This window comes from Amia ocellicauda, unplaced genomic scaffold, assembly GCF_036373705.1.
Source record: "Amia ocellicauda isolate fAmiCal2 unplaced genomic scaffold, fAmiCal2.hap1 HAP1_SCAFFOLD_127, whole genome shotgun sequence".
NCBI classification, from domain to species: Eukaryota; Metazoa; Chordata; class Actinopteri; order Amiiformes; family Amiidae; genus Amia; species Amia ocellicauda.
The window spans coordinates 73,669-101,113 of NW_027102692.1; the positions used below are offsets into that span (position 1 = coordinate 73,669).

General features: G+C 48.2%; 1 protein-coding gene and 2 non-coding genes across 3 annotated transcripts; all 3 read right to left on the reverse strand.

Moving 5' to 3' along the window:
• Positions 1-2,791: 2,791 nt before the first annotated feature.
• Positions 2,792-11,204, reverse strand: LOC136722123 (uncharacterized). Its single transcript, XM_066697445.1, has 11 exons — positions 11,073-11,204; positions 10,739-10,945; positions 10,427-10,562; positions 9,886-10,250; positions 9,510-9,763; positions 9,253-9,385; positions 5,633-5,703; positions 4,998-5,128; positions 4,459-4,515; positions 3,364-3,458; positions 2,792-2,924 (listed from the first exon to the last, which is right to left on the reverse strand). Exons 1-6 carry the CDS (start codon positions 11,202-11,204, stop codon positions 9,259-9,261), a joined length of 1,221 nt encoding a protein of 406 aa, XP_066553542.1. The 3' UTR covers positions 2,792-2,924; positions 3,364-3,458; positions 4,459-4,515; positions 4,998-5,128; positions 5,633-5,703; positions 9,253-9,258.
• A 12,728-nt stretch (positions 11,205-23,932) lies between these two features.
• On the reverse strand, positions 23,933-24,005 carry trnak-uuu (transfer RNA lysine (anticodon UUU)). The gene has a single exon. It is a non-coding gene; the product is annotated as a tRNA-Lys (tRNA).
• A 2,300-nt stretch (positions 24,006-26,305) lies between these two features.
• Positions 26,306-26,378, reverse strand: trnak-uuu (transfer RNA lysine (anticodon UUU)). The gene has a single exon. It is a non-coding gene; the product is annotated as a tRNA-Lys (tRNA).
• Between the last annotated feature and the right edge of the window lie 1,067 nt (positions 26,379-27,445).

The following is a 27,445-nucleotide window of genomic DNA, read 5'->3' on the forward strand; positions in this document are numbered from 1 at the left end:
CTTTCCACCATGCAATCTAATTACAGGGGAACACTAATTTTGCAAGTGCGAAACAGAATGGTGTACTTATTTAACTCCGCACTTGTGTCTGCATGCGAGTGGAAACATTCCCAACATACGAAGCAAGGACTGCCACGCGAGGGTCACAAACTACCGTTATCCTACGAGGAATGGATGTTTCTGATTTGGGTTGAATGACATGCATGCACTCTGAGGAAGAATGAAGGGTATTTGAATGACCTGTCTGGTTATAGGTCTTTGATTATACATCCCATTTAGGAAAATGGTAGCTGGCATCTTAATAAGAAAAAAAGTGTGTATATATATATTAAGTAGTAAGAGTAAATATTACAGGCCATTCCTTGTGTTTAGAAAGTGGTAGATCTCTCTGGGAAAGGGGAGAGTGAACAGTCATTCTCCTTTAGGAAGGGTTATTGATCTGTCTTAAAAGTATAAATATACCATATGTGCATTTCCATACTGTTACTGATCTTTGAAGTTAAAAAAAAAAAAAAAAAAACTAAGAACACTACGGAAGCTCTGCAAGTCGATCGCTCTTTTACAGCAATGCCACCTAGTGTCGTGAAAACAAAGCTGCCTTCATATCCCCAGTAAATATGACATCTGTGCTATTCATACTGCTGCACTACAGCACTCTCAGCTTGTGAGGATGCAACTTGTAAAACAGTAATTGTTTTATGTCAAGAGTTACTGGCAATGATAGATACTGCAGGCAATCCTATGAACAGCTGGCATATTTACACTGTGAATGGTCCCAGTCTCTTAAAGTAACAGCTGTTTAGTTATTGCCTGTAACTATTGAAATGACAGACAGATCTAATAGTCATTAAGTTGAACACAGTGCCAAGACATTTGTTAAACAATCTGCATATACACTCACCTAAAGGATTATTAGGAACACCATACTAATACTGTGTTTGACCCCCTTTCGCCTTCAGAACTGCCTTAATTCTACGTGGCATTGATTCAACAAGGTGCTGAAAGCATTCTTTAGAAATGTTGGCCCATATTGATAGGATAGCATCTTGCAGTTGATGGAGATTTGTGGGATGCACATCCAGGGCACGAAGCTCCCGTTCCACCACATCCCAAAGATGCTCTATTGGGTTGAGATCTGGTGACTGTGGGGGCCAGTTTAGTACAGTGAACTCATTGTCATGTTCAAGAAACCAATTTGAAATGATTCGACCTTTGTGACATGGTGCATTATCCTGCTGGAAGTAGCCATCAGAGGATGGGTACATGGTGGTCATAAAGGGATGGACATGGTCAGAAACAATGCTCAGGTAGGCCGTGGCATTTAAACGATGCCCAATTGGCACTAAGGGGCCTAAAGTGTGCCAAGAAAACATCCCCCACACCATTACACCACCACCACCAGCCTGCACAGTGGTAACAAGGCATGATGGATCCATGTTCTCATTCTGTTTACGCCAAATTCTGACTCTACCATCTGAATGTCTCAACAGAAATCGAGACTCATCAGACCAGGCAACATTTTTCCAGTCTTCAACTGTCCAATTTTGGTGAGCTTGTGCAAATTGTAGCCTCTTTTTCCTATTTGTAGTGGAGATGAGTGGTACCCGGTGGGGTCTTCTGCTGTTGTAGCCCATCCGCCTCAAGGTTGTATGTGTTGTGTATTCACAAATGCTTTGCTGCATACCTCGGTTGTAACGAGTGGTTATTTCAGTCAAAGTTGCTCTTCTATCAGCTTGAATCAGTCGGCCCATTCTCCTCTGACCTTTAGCATCAACAAGGCATTTTCGCCCACAGGACTGCCGCATACTGGATGTTTTTCCCTTTTCACACCATTCTTTGTAAACCCTAGAAATGGTTGTGCGTGAAAATCCCAGTAACTGAGCAGATTGTGAAATACTCAGACCGGCCCGTCTGGCACCAACAACCATGCCACGCTCAAAATTGCTTAAATCACCTTTCTTTCCCATTCAGACATTCAGTTTGGAGTTCAGGAGATTGTCTTGACCAGGACCACACCCCTAAATGCATTGAAGCAACTGCCATGTGATTGGTTGGTTAGATAATTGCATTAATGAGAAATTGAACAGGTGTTCCTAATAATCCTTTAGGTGAGTGTAGTACTGGACTGAAATGTAACAGGGAGTTTAGGAATTATTCTGGTTAGCTTACACAATAGCAGTCTAATAGAAAATGCTCTGCAAGTAAGTCTTGATAAGATGTTAATAGACTGGACTTTGGGACAAGATCACTTGACTTACCTATAATCTGTAAAGAAAAAATAATAAAAAAAAAACTATTGGCATACAACTTGCAGGATAAGTTTTCATGTCATGCATTCAAGTTTTAACTGAAATCAAAGGTAGGTAGACAAACATTTTTGAGAAATGCATAATTTCTAACTTGTGTCATGCCCACTGAAGAACACTTCCTGAAAGCACCAGGAGTGGAAAGTTAATACAAATGCCATGAATGAGTGTTATTTATTTTAAATCTGTTTAAAAAGTGGTGTTCTTTCTTTGGAATCTCATATGCAGAAACATAACATGGACAGAAATTCGACAGTTAAAAAAAAAAAAATCTGATGTGAAATGTGTTCTAGTTTTAATGAATGTTTTATTCGGTGAGAGGCTGTAGAGGACAGTCAGGGATGAGGCAGGTGGAGTGAGCCCGTGTGTGCTCTGTGGATGCGAAGAGCTGACCCACTGCCGGCACTGCTGTCCTCCACTGTTCTAACATCAACTCGGTGCCGTTTCAGTGGTGTGCGCTGGTGTGCCGACCCGCCTGTCACACGTCTGTCATCTCATCCTCCAGGTCGTCGCCCTCCGTCTCGCCCTCCCCTTTGCCTTCCTCCTCCTCTTCCTCAGAGGTCACATCCAGCCTGGGAGAGACCCTTGGGACAGGAGCAGGCAAACAGGTAGTTCTCCCTGACAACAAAAGAGAACAACAGTGGGTTAGAGAGAAATCCTTAACACTTCACTGTGTTAGACTTTACTGTGCTTCCAAAAACAAAGTCCAACAGTGCCTCGACACTAATGCCTTTCAGTGAAGTAGCAGCAGACACTGTAAATGGGGCTTCAGTCTCGGTCTCTGGGCTCTCTATGTACCTGAGAATCTTGTGGCGGCTGTGCCTACTCCAGTCTCTTTGACAGCAATCTAGGTGATGGAGATTTCCTGAAAACCCCCAATTATTACACTTTGAATTTATTTTTCTATACTAGGAGAAATTATGGAACAGCACATCAATCTAGCTGTGCCTGCAGGTCCTTACAAAAGCATTGACACACACAGACATATACTTGTTTATATACAGACTATGAACTGCCCCACATACACGCGCACACACAATTATTCTGATGGCTTTACCTTCCCAGGGGCGATATCAGAGAGGGCAGTCATGTGCAACAGGTAGTTGTTGTCAGGGAATGAGGCCTCGGCATTGGGCAGGCAGCTGTGGTTGCCTAGACAAGACAATTCACAAAAACACATGAGGTGGGAGCAAAAGCCACGGCTGAGCAGCCTTTGAGATGACTCCATCGGGGAAGAAACGAGCAGACCTCTGTTCAAGCCATTGGCTGTCGATGCAGTGTGTAGATTCTTAACTGAAATGTGCACAACAAGGCAGGGTAAACAAAGACTATATATTTGAGGGACAACCTAAACAGGCTACAGACTTACAAGCAATGTTGTTGGCACCTTGGTGAGGTTCTTGGATTCACATGTTCTTCAAATCATGCAGGGTTCTTGTATAAATCTCTTGTATAGACTTTCTTACACCTATCGTACAGACTAGAAGTAATTCATTGGTCAGGTCAAACCATAATGTAGTTGTGACCGATCTGAAATGTATAGTATAGTTTTATAAACAAAAGGCCTTGGCTAAACATGACACTCCCAGAAGAACCATTTTGGACAGCACACAGCTCCAACCACCATCCTATTCTGTCTACTTTGAACATCAAGGCTAGGAGACAAAATTCTGTGCCTTGAAGAAGACATACTTATATCTCACTTTCTAACAAACACTGTAATCCCAAAGAGAAAATGTCTGTGCAGAAGCCTTTTATCTCTGCTTAATGGGCCCTTGACTTACAGGACTCAGAGACAAGGCACTATGATTTGTGCACCGATATTGATAATAGCAGGCTCCTCCAAAGCAGCAGTCAAAACCAATAATAAAATGTACGTTGTACAGTCAACACAAGGTAAGTAGCAGGTGACTCAAAGAAAAACACATGTAGTCAGCCCAAATGTTTGATCCAGGTCCAAATTATGAAGCCCACAAAAACCAGGGCATCTGAGGTTCCTGCTAAGTCAAACTCTAGACGAGGGAGAAAGAAGTGGATTTCCAAGTTCAATGCGAGACGGGGGGGATACACAAGGAGAGAAGGCCAAGCTCGGAAGCAGATTGTCCGAGTCACACTTGCTGACCTCGGGAGTATCCATTACAGGGTCACTTACAAGGGCTTTGCAGAAGGAACAGGCCAGAACCCTCACAGTTCAGGAAATCACCCATCTCTGGAAAAGACCAAAAGTGCAACAGTTGTGGGACCCCCTCCGAAACAACAGCCCATTCAACTAAATCAACCATTAGCCCCAAAAGAGCCCATTTCTCCATGCACTACTCTTCACATTAATGATGCTGCTTTTAATGGCAAACAGGAATCTTTAAAGATTGAACCGGTAATTATCTGTACTTCATTTATGTTCCTCTATGTACTACATGCTTCCTGTGGGTCTGGCCGCTCAACAGGATAACATTCCCTGTAAACAGATCGTGTTTGTTTTTATAAGGTGAAAAGGAGTAGCTTAATTTAGAGCTCAAACTACTCTAGAAATATATGGCCAACCAAGGCTTACAGGTAGGAGGTTAGTTCTACACTTCATAAACACCAGTTCAAGGTCTGCTCAAAATACAAGGCACTTTATTATTTGATCATAAAGGTCAAAGGTCAGCCTGTGAATCTTTACTGTATTAAGCTGCGGGTTTGTTTGCTTGCCTGTGGGTTGGCAGGCATCCTGTCCTCTCTCTATGTCCTTGTATAGCTGGTCAATGAAGGCATCCAACTGCTCCCTCTGCTGGGCAGGCAGCTCCAGTGCATCACAGCCGTGGACCCACTGACTGAGAGAACTGAGAAACCAAGACGGCAAACTTTCAGATGAGTCATACATTTCACAAAGTCATACATTCACTCTAGGATTGAAGCACCATCTTCTCAATCAAAGAACGGATTTTAATTAGTACAGCGGTCTCTCCATTAATAACTCTTAAAGCCTATCCCAAAAAAGCAGGTTGTCTTTCTTCACAGACATCAGTCACGTCCTGTGTATTATCAGAGTATATTCATTTTGTCGTCTGTCAGCTCAACATCATCAATAATCAGCATCCTTGCTACTCAACACAGAAGGCATATTAGCAGTTCCATTTGATTAAATACTGATTAATGAGTAACAAAGACCTAATTAAGACAGATACATTTTGTTCTCTCCTTTACACTAGATGCACCCCCATTGCTAATTTGCAAAAGTCTTACAGTCAAATGAGGTATTTAGTTTGCACATTTACATATATGGCACTGGTAGAATGGACTGTGTGGAGGGGGAAAAACAAAAGCAGATATTCTCCTGTCTTTACCTGGTCCCGATGCCTTGGCCGTTTGCTCCCACTAAGGCAAAGAGTGACCGGAAGCCTTCAGGTGTGAACCACTGCAAGAGAAAGGAAACTGGCTGAACGAACAAGAGACATGGAACTGAGCAGCTACCACACAGACGAGAATAACGTCAACTCCCACTGAGGCCTCTGCTCACACGTACAATTCAAAAGATACAGTGGGGGAAAAAAGTATTTGATCCCCTGCTGATTTTGTACGTTTGCCCACTGACAAAGAAATGATCAGTCTATAATTTTAATGGTAGGTGTATTTTAACAGTGAGAGACAGAATAACAACAAAAAAATCCAGAAAAACGCATTTCAAAAAAGTTATAATTTGATTTGCATGTTAATGAGGGAAATAAGTATTTGACCCCTTCGACTTGGTGGCAAAACCCTTGTTGGCAATCACAGAGGTCAGACGTTTCTTGTAGTTGGCCACCAGGTTTGCACACATCTCAGGAGGGATTTTGTCACACTCCTCTTTGCAGATCCTCTCCAAGTCATTAAGGTTTTGAGGCTGACGTTTGGCAACTCGAACCTTCAGCTCCCTCCACAGATTTTCTGTGGGATTAAGGTCTGGAGACTGGCTAGGGCACTCCAGGACCTTAATGTGCTTCTTCTTGAGCCACTCCTGTGTTGCCTTGGCTGTGTGATTTGGGTCATTGTCATGCTGGAATACCCATCCAAGACCCATTTTCAATGCCCTGGCTGAGGGAAGGAGGTTCTCACCCAAGATTTGACGGTACATGGCCCCGTCCATCGTCCCTTTGATGCACTGCAGTTGTCCTGTCACCTTAGCAGAAAAACATCCCCAAAGCATAATGTTTTCACCTCCATGTTTGACAGTGGGGATGGTGTTCTTGGGGTCATTCCTCCTCCTCCAAACACAGCGAGTTGAGTTGATGCCAAAGACCTCTATTTTGGTCTCATCTGACCACAACACTTTCACCCAGTTCTCCTCTGAATCATTCAGATGTTGGAAAACTTCAGACGGGCCTGTACATGTGCTTTCTTGAGCAGGGGGACCTTGCGGGCGCTGCAGGATTTCAGTCCTTCACGGGATAGTGTGTTACCAATTGTTTTTTTGGTGACTATGGCCCCAGCTGCCTTGAGATCATTAACAAGATCCTCCTGTGTAGTTCTGGGCTGATTCCTCACCGTTCTCATGATCATTGAAACTCCACGAGGTGAGATCTTGCATGGAGCCCCAGACCGAGGGAGACTGACAGTTATTTTGTGTTTCTTCCATTTGCGAATAATCGCACCAACTGTTGTCACCTTCTCACCAAGCTGCTTGGCGATGGTCTTGTAGCCCATTCCAGCCTTGTGTAGGTCTACAATCTTGTCCCTGACATCCTTGGACAGCTCTTTGGTCTTGGCCATGGTGGAGAGTTTGGAATCTGATTAATTGATTGCTTGGTTTCAACCCCGTAATAACTGGGTGCTGGGTAGGGTCCTCTATAATTCTGTGTTTCGACCATGTTAAAAAAGTGGCCGCTCAATTTAATGGTTAGGAAGTTGAACGAGTCTATGTACCAAAACTTAGCAAATTGAGGACCAAAAAACATTGGTCAAAATGGTTTAATAGAGGTATGCAAAAAAATATCAAGAGAAAAACAATGTTGTATAGCGCATACAAAAGGGACGGAGATTAAACAAAATACATAGAATATGTTGAGCTGCAAGGAGACCTTAAGAAACGGGTCAGGAAAGCAAAGAGGGAAATAGAAAGAAACATAGCTCTTGGAACTAAAACTAATGCAAAGAGCTTTTCAATACTAACACAGCAAGAGGTCAATAAAGTAGGAAGTGAAACAGATAAAGGGCAAAAATTGAAGTATCTTGGAAAATGAATAAGATGTGGCAAATGTTTTTTGGAGGTTTTTACAAAGAAAAAAAAACAGATAACATGCCACAGGTTAACAACCAGTCCAGTCAAATCCTAAGAGAGATTAGGGTAAAGGATGAGGAGGTACTAAAGGGACTAGCAGAATTAAAAACAAACAAATCACCTGGGCCAGATGGTATATTTCCAACAGTACTTAAAGAAATTAGGGAAATTATTTATAGGCCTCTAACTCAAATATTCCAAATGACACTTCAAACAGGGGATGTGCCAACTGACTGGAAGACAGCAAATGTCATACCAATCCACAAAAAAGGGGACAAAACTGAGCCAGGAAATTACAGACCAATCAGTCTCACCTGCATCACCTGTAAAATATTGGAAAAAATGATTTGACAGAAAATAGAGGAGCATCTTAATGAAATCCATATTCTTGGAGATAGTCAACATGGGTTTAGATGAGGCAGATCATGTTATACTAATTTATTAGAATTTTTTGAACATGCAACTGCAGCTGTAGATCACATGAAAGCATATGATATGATATACTTAGATTTTCAAAAAGCATTTGATAAGGTTCCACACCAAAGACTGAGCCTCAAATTGGAAGCTGTAGGCATTCAGGGTAATGTAAGTAGATGGATTATGAACTGGTTGATGTATAGGAAGCAGAGGGTGTCGATTAGAGGAGTTGCTTCTAACTGGAGTGAGGTTGTTAGTTCAGTTCCACTGTGATCAGTACTAGGGCCTGTGCTTTTTCTAATCTATATTAATAGAAATTTTGACAGACCAAGGTACACCGTTCATGTCCAAGGTAATGAAAGATGTGTGCCATCTTCTCCGAATTAAAAGTCTTCACACTTCTGTTTACCATTAACAGACGGACGGGCTAGTGGAGCGGTTTAACAAAACGTTAAAAAGCATGCTGAGGAGGACGATGGAAAGGGATGGGCGTAACTGGGATCAACTGCTCCCTTTTCTCATATTCACCATCTGGGAAGTACCCCAAGCTTTTTATTTCCCACAGACCGCGAGGCCTCCTCGACATCACAAAAGAAAACTGGGAACAGCAACCCTGCCCAGGGAAGGTCGCTATCACAGAGGAGGTAAGGAAAATGCTTGAGCTTGGTGTCATTGAAGAATCCCATAGTGTTTGGTCCAGCCCAATAGTGATCGTCCCGAAACCAGATGGGACTCTTTGTTTTTTGCAACGACTTCAGAAAGTTGAATGAGCTATCCAACTTTGATGCCTACCCCATGCCCCGCATTGATGAGATGATTGAGCGACTGGGTACAGCTCACGTCATCAGCACCCTAGATCTCACAAAGGGTTATTGGCAGTTTCCATTGACACAAGCAGCCAAGGAAAAGACTGCATCTGCCACGCCGGAGGGCTTGTATCAGTATACTGTGCTTCCGTTTGGACTCCATGGGGCCCCAGCTACTTTTGAACGCATGATGGACCGCATTCTCAGACCCCACCAAGCCTATGCTGCAACCTATCTCGATGTCATAATCCACAGTCACACCTGGGACGATCACCTGTCTCATCTTTGAGCAGTTGTCAACGCCCTCTGACTTGCTGGCCTCACAGCTAACCCAAAAAAATGTACTCTTGCAGTCAGTGAAGCACAATATTTAGGCTCCACCATAGGCAGAGGTCTTATCAAACCCTAGGAGAACAAAGTGGCAGCTGTTCAACCTTGGCCTCAACCCCCGGACAAAGAAACGGGTACGTGCGTTTCTTGGCCTCACCAGCTATTACAGGCGCTTCATTCCGGTCTGGGTGGGGGACGGGTGAATGAGGCACAGCTGGGCGCAGATGGCCTCTACCAAATGGCTCGTGTCCGGCCACTGGGCTGGCCCGGTGTTCTCGCCCACCATGCACCTGCAACCAGGTAAGAGATCTGTGTTAGGAAGCATCCTTCACACCTCACAGTCACTACTTACAGGCACATACTCGTATTCGTCTGCTTCTCGGCAGTGATTTAAAACGTGTCTGTATATCACACCTCTTCAAGCTGTCCACTCCCGGAGCGACTGAAGACCTCCTCCCAGCTTTGAAGCGCCCCCGAGTCAGCCTGTCCTTGCGGCGGGCCGGGTACACGAGGCGCTGCTTGTCTCCCTCGGGGAGCTGCTGCCACAGGTGTACCAGCTCCGCCACCTGGCGATTGGTCAGGAATGCCTGGGCTCTCAGGTCCACCAGACAACTGCCCAACTGCTGGACGTGCTGGAGCCCAGGAACGCCATCAGGGCCGCACGATTCCTGAAACAACAGAATACAGACGACAGTCAGTTACAGGACCATGTTCTGGCAATAGCTATCATTCCAGGGTTTTGTGCACTACAATGTAAGAGACGAGCTGAGCGCCATCACTGCCTCCTCACCTCGGGATTAGCAACAGGGGGGGCGTCTCCTGCAGCGCAGGGGTGCTCCATCTCGGGAGACGGGGGCAGTCGGGCCATCGACCGCGCAGGAGACGGGGGCAGTCGGGCCGTCGACCGCGCAGGAGACAGGGGCAGTCGGGCGGGAGACGTGGGCAGTCGGGCGGGAGACGTGGGCAGTCGGGCTGGAGACGGGGCGACGGGGTTGGAGATGGTGGGGTCATCGTCCTCCTCAAAGCCCTCGTCGTCACTCTCCTCCCTGTCTGAGTCTTGGCCAGCTGCCTCGTCCGGGACGTCGGGGTCGCTGTGCACACGTTGGAGCTCTTTCCCTGTCTGTGAGTACAGGTACTCGATCCCGATGAGCTCCCCTTCAACACAATCATAACAGAAGCATGGGTTCACCGCTTTTATTATTTTCATAACGCTGCTAAAGAGCACCTTACAAATCAACCCCCCACACTGACACGCTCACTGACCTGATCCACTGGGTTCAAAAAGCATCACAGAATCTGGCGTCTTTATTTGCGGTGCAGCTGGCACTAACCTGGGATGAAAAGGGCCAGGTGGAGGTGGAAAGACTCCAAGGAGGTCGATCCACGGGCGCAGCGGTATACTGGCAGCAGCACACCCCCCTTCCGCAGCTGCCCTGTCTGGGTATACAGCTGCACCCCCTCGGGGTCCTGAATGCAGGCGAGGTGGGGCCGCTATGCCTTCCAGATGGCCTGGATCCGCTTGTGGTCCAGCAGCAGCACGCCCATGGTGTCCAGCCCCCTCCTGCTGTCAAAAATGTCCAGCAGCTCCTGGATGAGCCGCTCCGTCTCCTGTGCCCCTCGGCCCCCTTCGACCGTCCAGCCACAGAGCAGCAGTCCCAGTCCACATACAGGATCTGAGGGGGAGCCTCTCCGGCCAAGCCGTACCACTCCACCAGCCCGGCAGCCATGGGCTGCAGCCCCTCACCCTCTCCGCACGTTAGCACCGAGTTCAGGACCTGCCCGAACTCGTTGCCGACGTTGGTGGCCCACGATGCCGTGCCAGCGGCTGCTCCTGTGAGCTTCCTGGTCAACTGAAAAATGTATGAGACACATTAAGTTATTAGGTCTTTAATTGTAATGCGTTCAGCTGAGCGGCACCACGATGCACCAAGCGGCCGCTGAGACAGCAGCACAAAAAATCTGACTGACGATACTCACCTTCTTTGTCGAGTCCAGTTTTAAAATGGACCCGAACACAGACGTGACCAGGGCCTTTACCTCGGCCAGCCGCTCCAGCACGTCGAGGTCGTACACTGCCAGCAGCCACTTGGGTCCAGGCACCGGTGGCATGGGTGGCGGCGGCCGGAAGCTCGGGACTACAGGTGCAGAGGTCACAAAGGGCTCGCAGTCTGCGAGGTACCGCAGGGTTTTATGCTGCCACGCCTCGCTGTGCTCCTCCTGCAGCTGTTTGCACAGCCGGGTGGCGCTGTTCCCCAGGGTGTGCTCCCTCATGAGACTCAGCACCGTGTAGTCGCAGGACAGCCTGCCCAAGACACAGCAGTACAGCAGTTAGAGTTCAGGAAACATTTCGGCTGAGAGGGAGGGGGGGAGGGAAAGCACAGACGCTGTGTGGTGAATTGTCTCCATACGGGTAGGTGAGGATGGCTGGGAACTGGCTCCAATGAGCCACATCCAGCTGCTGCAGCACATCTCCGGACCAGCCTGCGTACTTCTTTGAGCACCGGCGGCACTCCAGGTACTCCGTGACCATATCGTACCAGCCTTTGATGCTCAGCACTTGGCGCGCCATCTTGTACAGCCCCGCCCCCGTGAGCCTGTGTCCCTCACACTGGGGCTGGATGCAGGTGAGCTTCACAGCCCACATGCGGTAGGGCATCCACAGGAACAGCGGCCGAGCGAAGTGCAGGCTGGGAGAGGCCGGGGGCTGCCGATACACCGGGCAGGGCTGGGGAGGGAACCACCACAGACGCAGGTCCGAGGTCAGCACCAGCTTCCCAAACCTGCTCCTAGTGAACAGGGCCTTGGAGACCCACTGCAGCTGCTCAGCGGGCAGCATCTGCTTCCAGCCCTCAGGAAGCAGGACCTGCAGAAACACAGGGACAGACAGACAGACAGACAGACAGACAGTGACAGGAGTTGCCAGGACACTACGGATACTGCACCCAGATTTAACAAACACACAAAGACATACTCACACACACACACACACACACCACTCTTACCCCCACCAGGCTGCTCCGCTGAACCGAGTGGTGTCGGCTGCTGAGCTGAGCTAGCCATGGCCGCTGCCCCCGGCTCCTGCACTGAAGACACTAGAGATAAAACGGGAGATTCAAAATCTCGCAACAACAGAGATGTAACTAATGGTGAAATTATCCAAATCTATGTTAATGCCAAGGTGACTAGGTCTATGAAGCCTTATCATTCAATCAACCATGTTACTGTGCCACTACATCATATCACACCATGCCACTACATCACACCATGCCACTACACTATATCACAGCGTGCCACTCCACATGCACAGCACACACGGTGAGGATGCAGCGCATAGCAAACATGCAGCTCAGCTCATAAAGCCAGGGGTCACAGATACTTGGGGGTGTCGAGGCAGGGCAGACGAGGTGGCTGTAAAGCGATATGTAGCTAAAGCACCGTGGGGACCCCGGGTCCATCTCACTTACCTTACACTGGGAGATCCATCCATCTTAAGCTAACAAAATACAACAATACAAGTTAGTTTGTGCCAAATACTGTTTTATTGTTTGAAGTATTTTACATTTAACAAATAAAAACAATTCAAATTTTTAATACTTATGATTAAAAACTTTTTTTAAAATACAATTCTTAAGATCACTTAAAATTTTTTAAATCTTTGTGATTTAACGAAAAACAAAATACTTAACTTCAAATAAACAAGTGCACAAAACAACAAAACAAACGTGATTAAAGCAAAACTGCTACCAACATAAGAGTCAAATACATTGAAAATAACTGAAAATGCACTGGACAAAATAAAGAAACAATTAAAAAGGTAAAAATAAAAAACAAACAAAAAAGGTCCAATGCATTTAAAATTAAATCCAAAACGGACAATGTATTTGACAAAAAAATAAAACAAAACTAAACCAAAAAAACCCTAAACAATTAGTGATTTAAAAACAACTAAATCTTTAAAAACAGTTAAGATTTACTTTCAAAAGTCATTTTAAAAATAATCATTCATTAAATGGTTAAAAAATCTTGGACTCGGGCTCCAGCAGGGGGAACTGACCGTCCCCGGAGGTGGGTCCCATCATGGGATCCTAAGCTCCCCCAGATCTTGTATATGCCAGTTCTTATAGGCTTCCTCCTTGCCCCTCTGATGGACCTCCAGATTGACGTAGTCTCTCACTAGCACCATGCCCCTCCGCGCGATGACAATCGGGTCCAGCTCCTGCTTATTGAATAGACAGATATTACGTCCCTCCCACAGGGCCTGCTTCACTGCGCAGACGACACGCCACCAGCACCTCAGGGTGGAAGATGTTAATCCCCTGGCAGGACCGTATAAGATCTGCTGGGCGGTCGCCCGCGCAGGAACGGCAAACCTGTGGAGGAACGGAGAAAACAGGAGCCAGACCCTGTAGGCGGAGGGGCAATCTCTAAAGATGTGAGCCTCCGTCTCCTTCCCCAGGCAACCCTTATAGGGGCAGGTGTCATAAGGAGCTATGCCCCTTCTGTGCATGAACACTCGGGTGGGGAGACACCGACTCACGGCCATCCAGGAGACATCTTTCTGCGTATTCGTGAGGCAAACGTGCGTAGCGTTAGCCCAGATAAACCGGCAGGTTTCGGGAGGGAAATCTTCTATCCGGCTGGTCTCCTGGGTAGATCTCATCTGGCTACAGATGGTCTTATAATCCCAGGAGGCCAGCACGACTTTATGGAGGCCTACTTCGAGCGCAAAGGCTCGGAGCGCCCTGTAGAACGGCGGGGGATCCCACGAGTGCGGCCTGGTATTATCCATGGCGCAGAGGCCGAATGGTCTCAGGCTGCTGGCAAAATAAAAGCGGTTCATGAAACTCACTTTCTTGCCAGCAGCCTGGATGTTCTTGACCACATAGGCCAGCCCCTGCGCCTTTATCAGCGGCACAACGTCCGGGACCCCCCTGCCTCCATCCAGGGTACCCTTCACCATCTGCACTCTTTTCAGCCTCTCCATTTTGCTCCCCCAGACAAACCGAAATATAATTCGGGTCACTAGTTTTGCGATGACCTTGTCTGGGGGGAAGATCATTCCTACGTAGAGGAGTATCGGGAAGAGGATGGCCTTTACGACCAGCACCTTACCAGCCATCGTCAAGGTCCTTCTGCTCCAGCCGTGGATCTTCTTTTGGACCTTAGATATGGCCTCCTCCCAGCTCCGGGTGCCCGTGTTGGTCCCGTCGATCGTGATCCCCAGAACCTTGATAGACGGCTTCACAGGGAACACGGTCGGCGGGCCCCGGCCGACAGGCCATGCCCTGGAGAGGTAGACCTCGCTCTTGGCCTTGTTCACAGCGGCCCCCGTCGCCCTGCAGAAGCCGTCCAGCAGTTCCTCGACCCTGGCCACGGACGGAGCGTCCGTGCAGACCACGGCCACGTCGTCCATATAGGCCAGGGCCTTCAGTTGCTCTCCGCCGGAACCCGGGAGATGGAAACCTGTCACCCGGACGTCCCGGCGGATCGCCTGCATGAACGGCTCCAAGCAGAGGACGTACAGCAGGGCCGACAGGGGACAACCCTGCCGGACCCCCGACCTGACCGGAAATGGTTCGGTCAGGTGGCGGTTCACAAGGACCCTGCTGCTTAGGCCGCTGTAGATGATCTTGACCCACTTCCTCAGGCCAAGAGCGAGACCCATCCTCTCCATAACAAGCTGCAGGTATTCGTGGCCCACTCTGTCGAAGGCTTTCTCCTGGTCCAAGCTGATTAGGACCAGGGGAAGCCCTCTCTCGTTCGAGTAGGCCACGACATCCCTGAGCAGCATGGCGTTGTCGGCCGCCGATCTCCCCCGGGCACCACAGACCTGGTCGGGACCTACGACTTGAGGGAGTGGCCGCTGCAGCCGGAGCGTCAGTGCTTTGGCCAGTATCTTGTAGTCGGTGCACAGGAGGCTGACTGGCCGCCAGTTCCTCAGATCTTTCGGGTCTCCCTTCTTGTGAAGAAGGGAGAGGATACTCTTCTTCATCGAAGGGGCCAATCTGCCCTCTCTGTACATCGACCCCAGGACCTGGCCCAGATCTTCCTTAAGCACCTCCCAAAAGATCTTATAGAACTCAGCAGGGATCCCGTCGGGACCCGGTGTCCTTCCAGAGTTAAGACTCTTTATCACCTGGGAGAGTTCAGTGGTGGTGATCTCTGGATCCTCCTCCTCCTCCTCGTCCCCCTCATTGCGGGACTCCAACAGGGACAGAAAGTGATGGATCAGATTTTGATCCACCACCTTCTGGTCGTACAACTCCCTGTAGAAATCCCGCACCACTGTCTCAACAGCCTCTCTGCCCTCCACCTCTTGCCCCGAGGAGTCGATCATGGAGGACATTGCAGGCCGCCTCTCCTTCGTTTTCTTGAAGAAGAAGCGGCTGCATTTCTCATCGTCCTCCATGATGCGGACCCTGGAAAGGACCTTGATCTTCTCTTGCTCCTCCCGATAGAGGGCGGAGAGACTCAGTTTGACCCGGGCCACCTCCTCAGCTAGGTCGAAGCCTCTGAGCTGTAAAAGACTCAGGCGCTGGAGGCGGGCGTTTAGATGGGAATATCTCGCCCGCCTCTCGCGAGCTTTCCGTTTCCCCAGCTGAATGAAGTAGCCCTTGGTTCTTTTCTTCATCATCTCCCACCACTCTATGGGAGAATCAAAAAGGTCCTTCAGGGTCCTCCACTCCTCGAGGCATCTGCTAAAGGTCTTAATCACACGAGGGTCATCGAGCAGAGAGGTGTTGAGCTTCCAGACCCCAGGCCCCGACTCCCGTGTGCTCGGAATGAGCACCTCTGTCGTCAGGAGCCTGTGGTCTGAAAAGAAGACCGCCTCCGAAGACATGGCGGTCCTCTCCAGTGGCTTGCTGAGGAGGACGAGATCTATCCTGGAGAAGGAGGAGCCAGAAGAACTCACCCAGGTGAACAAGGGGACCAGGTCCCGACCTGCGTCGCAGAGTTCAAAGTCCTCCACGAACGCAGCGAGGTCCCTGCTGGATCTATCGTTGCGGGGCTTACTCCGGTCTACATCCCTCAGAGCACAGTTGAAATCACCTGAAATGATAACTGGTAAGGTGCCGATCAGGAGCGGGCGTAGCTGAGGGAGAAAGAGGACTCTCTCTCTCTGGCTGGTGGGGGCATAGACATTGACCAGCCTCAATACAGCCCCCTTGTATTTAAAATCGAGGCTGGCCAGTCTGCCCGCCTCTATTACCTTAAATGCTTTCACTGTTAAGAAGGGGTTTTTCAGGAGTACGGCAATCCCGTCCGCTCGGGACACATTGGACCCCGACCAGAAGGATTCTCCTAGGGTCCAAGTGTCCCGGAGATCTTTATATTCTTTTTGGAACGGGATGCCGCACTCCTGTAAACAAATAATGTCTGCCTTCATTCCAGCCAGAGAGTTTAAAACATCGGTCCTCTTTTTCACCTCAGCAATGCTCCTCACATTTATTGAAATGATAGTTAATGCCATAATGGCTGTGAGGGCAATTACCCACTCCGTAACAATCATGTAAAGAAACCTTTCTCTTCCCCACTCCTCTCTTCTCCCTCACCTAGCTTAGCGCTAGCACCCATCATTTCAATCATTTGCCTCACCGCTTGATCCTCTAGGAAGACTATGGGGGGGGCTCGGCTCCCGCCACCCGGTAAGGCTGGCAAAACTCCACTGGGCTCAGGGCCCGTGGTGCTTGAGGTTCTCCCTGGTTCCTTTGAGGCCGAGGCCCGACGAACAGATGGCAGGGCAGAGGCTTTATGTACGACTGGGGAGAAAACTCTCCCACTACTGCTGGGAGGGCATACCTGACCCCTCCCCTGGGAGAGTCTCAGTTGTGGGGCAGGAGGAATGTTATTTCTAGGGGGCCTCTCATCCACCAGGCTGCCCACTCGGGGCAGTGGAGAAGGCCCACTGCTCTCCTCTCCGGAGTCAGAGTGGGGCGTGTAGAAATTAGAGGGAGAGGTCTCTGCAGCGGGGGAGGAGCTGGCAGGGGGGGGAGAATCTGCAGAGTGGATCCTTTTATTCATCATACCCCCCCTACCCATGCTCCTCTTTTCTGCTCTCCTCCTCTTCCCTGCTACCACTGTCCACTCCCCCTCTGCCTCCACTTCTGACCCTGAGTCAGAGAGGGAGCCTATGAGACTCCTGAGGACTGTTTCCTCTCTACCCCCATCTTGGGGTATCACCTTTGGAGGAGCCTCCACTTGATTCCCTCTCTCTCCACCACCCCCGAGGGCCCGCGCCCTATTTGCATAGGAGGAGGGACAATTCCTGAAGAGATGCCCTCCCCCACCGCACAGGTTGCAGGCCCTCTCCTGCTTGCAGGCCCTTGTCAGATGTTCTCCGCCGCAGACCTTGCACTTAACAACAGTGCAGGCTGCGGCTAAATGACCCAGGGCCCCGCAGTTCCTGCATAATTTGGGCATGCCATGGTAGAAGACAAGCCCCCTATTTGCTCCTAGTACCACGGTGCTCGGCAGATGGCGTACTCCGCCGATGGCGGCCACTTCCACCTGCAGGTGCACCTGCCACCGCCGAGCACCGGTCCAGACCCCGTCCTCATCATTAACTCTTCTGCTTTCAGACAGGATCTCGCAGTGTCTCCTCAGCCATACCTCTACATCGTACTCTGCCACTGCTTCATTATAAAACTGGATAGTTACTATTTTAATCTCTCTATCAGTCAGGGCATCGACCACAAAGTCACTCAGGGGCATACTATCTTTTTTTTCTCTGTATAGATTCCAAAAACTCTCCAGCACTTGAGGGTTCTTAAAACTCACCTCAAACACGTCCCTAGGTCCAGGCAGTTTAACCACGCAGTTCAGCTCAGAAGGGGCAAAGGCCAGGCCCCTCTGCAGCACGGACCTGCTGAACTCCAGCCGGGTGAGGGCCGCGGTCTCGGCTCCAGCCTCATGGCTGAAGCGCACCGCATTATGGCGCCTCACACCGGCGGTTCGCTGGGCCATGCTGCGCTTTCCTACCTGGGAGAAGGGTCCAGAGGCTCTCAATCCGGAGGTCGGGGCAAGTCCACCTGGCTGGGGAGCAGCTTCCACCTCCGGGGCTCTTGCAGGGAGCGGGCCTTGCAGGGAGAAGTCCGGGCCCTGGCTGCAGGAGGCCTCCCTCAGGGACGTTGCCGATCGGCCTGGTCGGTCCCTGGGATCCGAGGCCTCTCCTGGATCCTGGCTGGTGACGTCAGCAGGGAGCAGTCCTGGTCAGGCCGGGCTCCAGGTAGATGGTCGGCCGGGCTTCTGGATGGGACCCACTCCGTGAGGAGTCCGCCGACTCCTCTGGCTAGGTCCCCTGTCGCTCCCGGTCCGTCCCAATCTCCACTCGCCTCCAAGGACCCAGGACTCTGCAGCTCTGTCAACCGGCACCTCCCCGTCTTGTCTGGTCTGGCCTGATGGATCAGCTCCCTGCAAGGAAAAGAAAGAGACTGTCAAATACAGTTCGATGCCCCCTGCTGGACAAAGGTTTCTCTCACTATTGGAGGGAAACCCGAGTCCAAATGTTTGTGCTTGTTTGTTAGTTTGTGCCAAATGGCAAGAACTCCATCTTGAACCTGAAATGAATGACATTTAGACATGTATTGAAATAGGCTGATATTTGTAACAGCTGCGTGAAGACTTACGCGGGGGGGCCATGTCCTCCACAGCTGCCAGCAGCTCAGCGTCAGTGAGTGCATCGTTGCTGAAGGCCAGTGATGGGCGCTCCTTCCTGGACACCGCTGGAAGGAGGAGTAAACGTGCGCTGTAATGGTGGGCATTTGGTACAGGGGTCATGGTAACTGGTGTATTTTGTTTTTGAAATCACAAAATGTGTGCGATTATCGTGTGTTTGCCGTCGGTCTGTTTTAAGTGTGAACTTTAAATTGTGTGATAGCCCTGGTATAACTGTTTACCTAATTGCTGCCTTAATAAACTACATTTAATTCTAATTGCTCAAATCACACACTTCCACAAAATGAACCTTTTGACACTGGAGCTCTGGACTTGGTGGCAGACGAGGAGAGGGTGGGAGCCGACTGCGAGGCACTCGTCCTGGGAGGCTGGCAGGGCGCAGGCACCGAGGGTGTGGGCTGGGAGGAGGCAGGCTGTGCTGCTGGCTTCTGGGCCTGTGACTCCCTGTCCCACCGCAGGATGTATGCCAGGAATTTGGCCATCTGCGTTCCGGGCTGGGGAGTCTGCCTCCTTATCCATCTCACATACCTGTAATAAACCCAAGTTCTCTCTCTAACTACAACTACACTGACTATACAACTGCAGGCCAGGGTGCTCTTAATTCCCTGAAACATACATAAACTAGAGTAGGCAATAGTTATTAAAATAGATTAATACACACCCTCTCCTCTCCTTGTCTATGGCCTCGTAGAGCTCCTGCCAGGTCTGGCCCTTGTGGGCCCCGAAGCCCACCACCTGCTGGTCCTCCCGGCCACTCTGGGACACCATGGCGCGGGTGGCATTCCTGGCCCTCCGGTCACCCACAGCGATGGCGACTTTTGGGAAGCCACAGGCGTAGCTCAGACGTGTCCATCTCCCGCTCCTTCTGATGAGCGGCCACGAGAGACACGGCGTACCCACCGTCGTTCTCCAGGATCCACTTGAATGTCTGACCCCGGTACCTGCCAAACTGCAGGGTACTCTGGCTGAGTACCAGTTTGGTGTTCCCGGGGTCACCCCCCTGAGACAGGATGCGGGCCACAGCATCCTTCCGGACCTCACGAGGTGTGAGGGGGACAAATGGATCACTGGAGGACTTGGTGGCAGACGCGACGCTTTTAGCTTCAGCTGTGGCTTGCAGGACCAGCTCCCTGCTGGAGGGCTTACAGCGGAACTGTGGGGTGGCCTTCATGTTCCTGTACAGCAGGTACAAATAGTCAGGAAGTCACTGACAAACAATATTGAATAAGGAGATCATTACAATTAGTATGTTTTATTATTATTATGAATAGTAATAATAATAGTAATAATAATAATAATAATAATAATAATAATAATAATAATAATAATAAAACATAACAATACTTTCAATTAAATGACAACAAATAATACAAGATATGTTATAATTCATCATATACCTTGTATCACTGCTACAATTATTCATATTATGATTCGTACTAGTACTATTATCATCATCCTCATTATTATTACTATTATTATGATGATGATGATTTTTTATCTGTTTTATGTTTCAATGCAGCACATACTATTACTATTACTACTACTACTACTACTACTAGTAGTATTTTAATACCATTATTAATACTGTTATGATGATGATGTGACGCAATGACTAATAATAATAATAATAATAATAATAATAATAATAATAATAATAATAATAATATCGTCTCCGGCTTCCCCACAACCCTCACCAGGATAAGCAGTTTCGAAAATGAATGGATGGATGGATGGATGGATGGATGGAATAATAATAATAATAATAATAATAATAATAATAATAATCATTATTATTAATACTATTCATATTTTTATTCTTATCATTATGTGACGCAGTGAAACACCATACGTTTCTTTGACTTTTTTACGGTTCAAAACACTTCTCTCTCAACAGTATAGAAGACACATACCTTACACAAAACACCAGGGTTATTATCAAATGTATAAAAAGCATGAAATAACACCGCAAACACAGCAGGTCATATAAACAGATCGTATTAACACATTAATCGACAGACCAATTGATCAATTAAGAAAATGCTTACTTACGTGGATCGATAGCAAAAAATAAAATAGGAAGGAAGGAAGGAAGGAAGGAGGGATGGAGGGAGGAATAGATAGAAATATAGATCGATAGATAAATAGATAAAGCTAGACTGATAGAATTATATATATATAGATAGAGACACACAGAGAGAGAGAGAGAGAGAGAGAGAGAGAGAGAGAGAGAGAGAGAGAGAGAGAGAGAGAGATTGATTGATGTCTGTCTCTCTGTATTTCTCAAAGATTCAGCTCCTTCTTTTCACTCCCAAGGCAACATCTGACAAAACACGTATTTACTATTAGAAGTCCACCCGCAAAGCCAGCCTCTCCGGGGTCCTGTAGCCAACCAGCTGAAAGAAAACACGTTGAGTGGCGTGGGGAATCGGGGGTTGTTCCAGCGGCAATAGTAAGCAATCCGTGCACGGTGATTGGATAAATGTTAGTACAGGCGCTGTGCTGCTTGGTGAATTTTTATTACAGCTCTTTTGATAGGGTGAGGCTGCCAAATTCAGTGGAATTTTTGAAAAAGCAGTCGTTCCCATTGGTTATATTTTAGTATGTCGATACAGAACACATTCAGCCTATCTGGGCGCAAGGATGACACGCAAATTCGTGAGGAGTTCCATATTTTGGTCAGGTTCTCCGCAGCGCGCCGGTTCCCCTTGGCCTACCGTGGCATCTGGTGCTTGCGTCGCGGGCGGTTTCTCGCACTGCGGGCAGCTCTCCCTCTCGCTCACGTGCTCGATGGCGTCGAGTCCTCTCGCACTCCTGCGTCGCAGCGGATTTTCACCATCATGGCCCTCGGTCAACAACCCGGGCTTCAGTGAACTGCTTCACAATGTGTTGGCTTCATGATTGTTCCAGACCGCTTTCTGGCCGGTTTAGAAAACTGGGCTCAGGGTGAAAAGGGTCACATGCAATACGAGATGTTTGGGCAATGCGAGTTCTCGACAACAAATCCGAATTGCCGGGGTTTTCTCCTTGTCCTCATGCAATTCCAATGGCTTGACATTTGGGAGCTCGTCCAAAACCGACGCCAAACCATAAGCACGGCTTCCTTCGAGACGGAATTGAACCAGCGCCCTAAGGGTGCCCGCTGCCTTAAACCTACAGTCCTCCGCTCTAGCAACTGAGCTACCGAAGGGAAGCTCCTCACCGCCTTTCCCTGGCAGTCTCAGTGGCCGTGCAAAGCCAAGAAGCACCGTGGCTTGGCTCAGTGGTTTTCAACCCGTGTGCCGTGAGGACTACCCAATTGTGTCGTGAGATTTTTATCCCCTCCAAAATATGATGTCATTTTTTTGGGTCAACTTCATAAATCTTGTATCAAATCAAACTTATTCAAATTTGTGAAAATGTTACATTCATACATCACCTGTAGAAAGCGTTTCATAACTGAAATGTTGTGTTTGCCGGACTGAACGCACACCTACACTGAGTCGCAGTGCTATAAGTGGTACTGAAAGGCAATTGATTAAGGGGACAGATGGTGAATTCCTTTTCATCTTGAACTCTGCTTGTCCTTGTTCTAAGTTGGACTGGTGAACGAAATCGATTTTATCAATATTATTCAATGTGTTTGTTCTTGCCCTTTTGGTAGGCTTAATTTTTTGATACTGTAACGGAGATGGAGAGGCAGCACCGCCCCTCTCGATTAATATGCGGCCATCTCCGTAGGGGCTGCTGGGAGATAAGAGAAAGGACTGTAAAGAGTGAATTAAGGGCCTGTTCATTGTTATGTATTGATTGTGTACTGTACCGTTGTGTACTGTTGTTGGATGTCTCCTGTTCCTCTAAGTCTCATTTGACTTTGGTTTCCCCCCTCTGCGATGAATAATCGGGCTCTAAATAGCCCCGGCGTTTCTCCTGCAGTTCTTCGTTCTTTCCACTGCTAGCGCTGCCTCTGTGAAGGCGGATGGTGCTTGTGAGAAGTCAACAGCGTGTCCACCGAAAAGGGTGTCTGACTCCTGGTTTTGGATCCGGAAGGGTTGATAACAAACCGAAACGGTTACAATACGATACCGCTTAGATTAACTGTGGATATGTATTGTGATCGTGCTCGGCTCAGGTGTGCGTTCAGTCCGCACACAAAACGTTTCGGTCGCGAAACGTCTAATCAAATCGAATAAAACGGCGGGGATAGCATGTTTGATCCGTGTGCTATTGTTTTTCAACAATTCTAATGCCCTTTGTAACGTTTAACCACTGTGTTGAATAGAGCTTGTTATAGGATATTGTGAACTGAACCTACTTTGCTGTGAATTTATATTTACTGCGAATAGTTTATTGTGTCTGGTCTTGGTCTGTCTGCACTAAATAAATGATTTGCATCAAGTAATTATTTAGTTTGTCTGTCTACTTTTTTACCTAACCACTAAAGGCCACTCCTTGCACTTCACACATTTGCCCTTTTAATTACTCCCTTACTGACATACGTTAACATGCAATGTGCGTGTGATAATAGTTTTAGCAGCCTGTTGCCATTCAGGTGAGACAATACCTAGTAAATCCTTTTTTTTTTTCCATGTTGGTGCGCCGCAAAGGTTTTTGGTCTCAGCAAAGTGTGCCGTGGCATTAAAACGCTTGGGAACCACTGGCTTGGCTTGTTGGGCATCCAGGTATGCACTGAGATTACGATCGGCATGATGATTGTCGTTCTCAGGGGAATTGTGTTTCTTTGCTGATCACGTTCTCTGTCGCTTTTTACACAGTTCTTACAAGTGGCACATTGGGGATGAGGAGCAGTGCATGCTGACACGCATAGCTGTGGACTTCTGCATGGTATGGGGCCACAGGTGATTCCAAGTATTTCAAGACGCCAGCAAATGTGTGGACACATTGAGTAGGTTGTGTTGGCCCAACCCTCACAGATTGTGCCAAGTCAAGTAGAGATGCATGTTGTCCTGTTCTAAAGTGACACGTCGTCAACAGCAAAAACATCTCTCAGAGTTCCTGGCTTGACTTGCCTCTGGAAGACAACACTGGCCAGGCTGGATATTTGCCGAAGGAAGCAAAGAGGACAGGACACCTCGCCTAGACTCAACTGCGTATCTCATTGTTCCGAGGAAGGCCGTCCAGGCTTTTCACCATCATGGCCCTCGGTCAACAAGGTCTCAACACTGTGCCTGAACAGGGACTTGAACCCTGGACCCTCAGATTAAAAGTCTGATGCTCTACCGGCTGAGCTACCCAGGCTTCAGTGAAGTGCTTCACAATGTGTTGGCTTCATGATTGTTCCAGACCGCTTTCTGGCCGGTTTAGAAAACTGGGCTCAGGGTGAAAAGGGTCACATGCAATACGAGATGTTTGGGCAATGCGAGTTCTCGACAACAAATCCGAATTGCCGGGGTTTTCTCCTTGTCCTCATGCAATTCCAATGGCTTGACATTTGGGAGCTCGTCCAAAACCGACGCCAAACCATAAGCACGGCTTCCTTCGAGACGGAATTGAACCAGCGCCCTAAGGGTGCCCGCTGCCTTAAACCTACAGTCCTCCGCTCTAGCAACTGAGCTACCGAAGGGAAGCTCCTCACCGCCTTTCCCTGGCAGTCTCAGTGGCCGTGCAAAGCCAAGAAGCACCGTGGCTTGGCTCAGTGGTTTTCAACCCGTGTGCCGTGAGGACTACCCAATTGTGTCGTGAGATTTTTATCCCCTCCAAAATATGATGTCATTTTTTTGGGTCAACTTCATAAATCTTGTATCAAATCAAACTTATTCAAATTTGTGAAAATGTTACATTCATACATCACCTGTAGAAAGCGTTTCATAACTGAAATGTTGTGTTTGCCGGACTGAACGCACACCTACACTGAGTCGCAGTGCTATCAGTGGTACTGAAAGGCAATTGATTAAGGGGACAGATGGTGAATTCCTTTTCATCTTGAACTCTGCTTGTCCTTGTTCTAAGTTGGACTGGTGAACGAAATCGATTTTATCAATATTATTCAATGTGATTGTTCTTGCCCTTTTGGTAGGCTTAATTTTTTGATACTGTAACGGAGATGGAGAGGCAGCACCGCCCCTCTCGATTAATATGCGGCCATCTCCGTAGGGGCTGCTGGGAGATAAGAGAAAGGACTGTAAAGAGTGAATTAAGGGCCTGTTCATTGTTATGTATTGATTGTGTACTGTACCGTTGTGTACTGTTGTTGGATGTCTCCTGTTCCTCTAAGTCTCATTTGACTTTGGTTTCCCCCCTCTGCGATGAATAATCGGGCTCTAAATAGCCCCGGCGTTTCTCCTGCAGTTCTTCGTTCTTTCCACTGCTAGCGCTGCCTCTGTGAAGGCGGATGGTGCTTGTGAGAAGTCAACAGCGTGTCCACCGAAAAGGGTGTCTGACTCCTGGTTTTGGATCCGGAAGGGTTGATAACAAACCGAAACGGTTACAATACGATACCGCTTAGATTAACTGTGGATATGTATTGTGATCGTGCTCGGCTCAGGTGTGCGTTCAGTCCGCACACAAAACGTTTCGGTCGCGAAACGTCTAATCAAATCGAATAAAACGGCGGGGATAGCATGTTTGATCCGTGTGCTATTGTTTTTCAACAATTCTAATGCCCTTTGTAACGTTTAACCACTGTGTTGAATAGAGCTTGTTATAGGATATTGTGAACTGAACCTACTTTGCTGTGAATTTATATTTACTGCGAATAGTTTATTGTGTCTGGTCTTGGTCTGTCTGCACTAAATAAATGATTTGCATCAAGTAATTATTTAGTTTGTCTGTCTACTTTTTTACCTAACCACTAAAGGCCACTCCTTGCACTTCACACATTTGCCCTTTTAATTACTCCCTTACTGACATACGTTAACATGCAATGTGCGTGTGATAATAGTTTTAGCAGCCTGTTGCCATTCAGGTGAGACAATACCTAGTAAATCCTTTTTTTTTTTCCATGTTGGTGCGCCGCAAAGGTTTTTGGTCTCAGCAAAGTGTGCCGTGGCATTAAAACGCTTGGGAACCACTGGCTTGGCTTGTTGGGCATCCAGGTATGCACTGAGATTACGATCGGCATGATGATTGTCGTTCTCAGGGGAATTGTGTTTCTTTGCTGATCACGTTCTCTGTCGCTTTTTACACAGTTCTTACAAGTGGCACATTGGGGATGAGGAGCAGTGCATGCTGACACGCATAGCTGTGGACTTCTGCATGGTATGGGGCCACAGGTCATTCCAAGTATTTCAAGACGCCAGCAAATGTGTGGACACATTGAGTAGGTTGTGTTGGCCCAACCCTCACAGATTGTGCCAAGTCAAGTAGAGATGCATGTTGTCCTGTTCTAAAGTGACACGTCGTCAACAGCAAAAACATCTCTCAGAGTTCCTGGCTTGACTTGCCTCTGGAAGACAACACTGGCCAGGCTGGATATTTGCCGAAGGAAGCAAAGAGGACAGGACACCTCGCCTAGACTCAACTGCGTATCTCATTGTTCCGAGGAAGGCCGTCCAGGCTTTTCACCATCATGGCCCTCGGTCAACAAGGTCTCAACACTGCGCCCGAACAGGGACTTGAACCCTGGACCCTCAGATTAAAAGTCTGATGCTCTACCGGATGAGCTACCCGGGCTTCAGTGAAGTGCTTCACAATGTGTTGGCTTCATGATTGTTCCAGACCGCTTTCTGGCCGGTTTAGAAAACTGGGCTCAGGGTGAAAAGGGTCACATGCAATACGAGATGTTTGGGCAATGCGAGTTCTCGACAACAAATCCGAATTGCCGGGGTTTTCTCCTTGTCCTCATGCAATTCCAATGGCTTGACATTTGGGAGCTCGTCCAAAACCGACGCCAAACCATAAGCACGGCTTCCTTCGAGACGGAATTGAACCAGCACCCTAAGGGTGCCCGCTGCCTTAAACCTACAGTCCTCCGCTCTAGCAACTGAGCTACCGAAGGGAAGCTCCTCACCGCCTTTCCCTGGCAGTCTCAGTGGCCGTGCAAAGCCAAGAAGCACCGTGGCTTGGCTCAGTGGTTTTCAACCCGTGTGCCGTGAGGACTACCCAATTGTGTCGTGAGATTTTTATCCCCTCCAAAATATGATGTCATTTTTTTGGGTCAACTTCATAAATCTTGTATCAAATCAAACTTATTCAAATTTGTGAAAATGTTACATTCATACATCACCTGTAGAAAGCGTTTCATAACTGAAATGTTGTGTTTGCCGGACTGAACGCACACCTACACTGAGTCGCAGTGCTATCAGTGGTACTGAAAGGCAATTGATTAAGGGGACAGATGGTGAATTCCTTTTCATCTTGAACTCTGCTTGTCCTTGTTCTAAGTTGGACTGGTGAACGAAATCGATTTTATCAATATTATTCAATGTGTTTGTTCTTGCCCTTTTGGTAGGCTTAATTTTTTGATACTGTAACGGAGATGGAGAGGCAGCACCGCCCCTCTCGATTAATATGCGGCCATCTCCGTAGGGGCTGCTGGGAGATAAGAGAAAGGACTGTAAAGAGTGAATTAAGGGCCTGTTCATTGTTATGTATTGATTGTGTACTGTACCGTTGTGTACTGTTGTTGGATGTCTCCTGTTCCTCTAAGTCTCATTTGACTTTGGTTTCCCCCCTCTGCGATGAATAATCGGGCTCTAAATAGCCCCGGCGTTTCTCCTGCAGTTCTTCGTTCTTTCCAC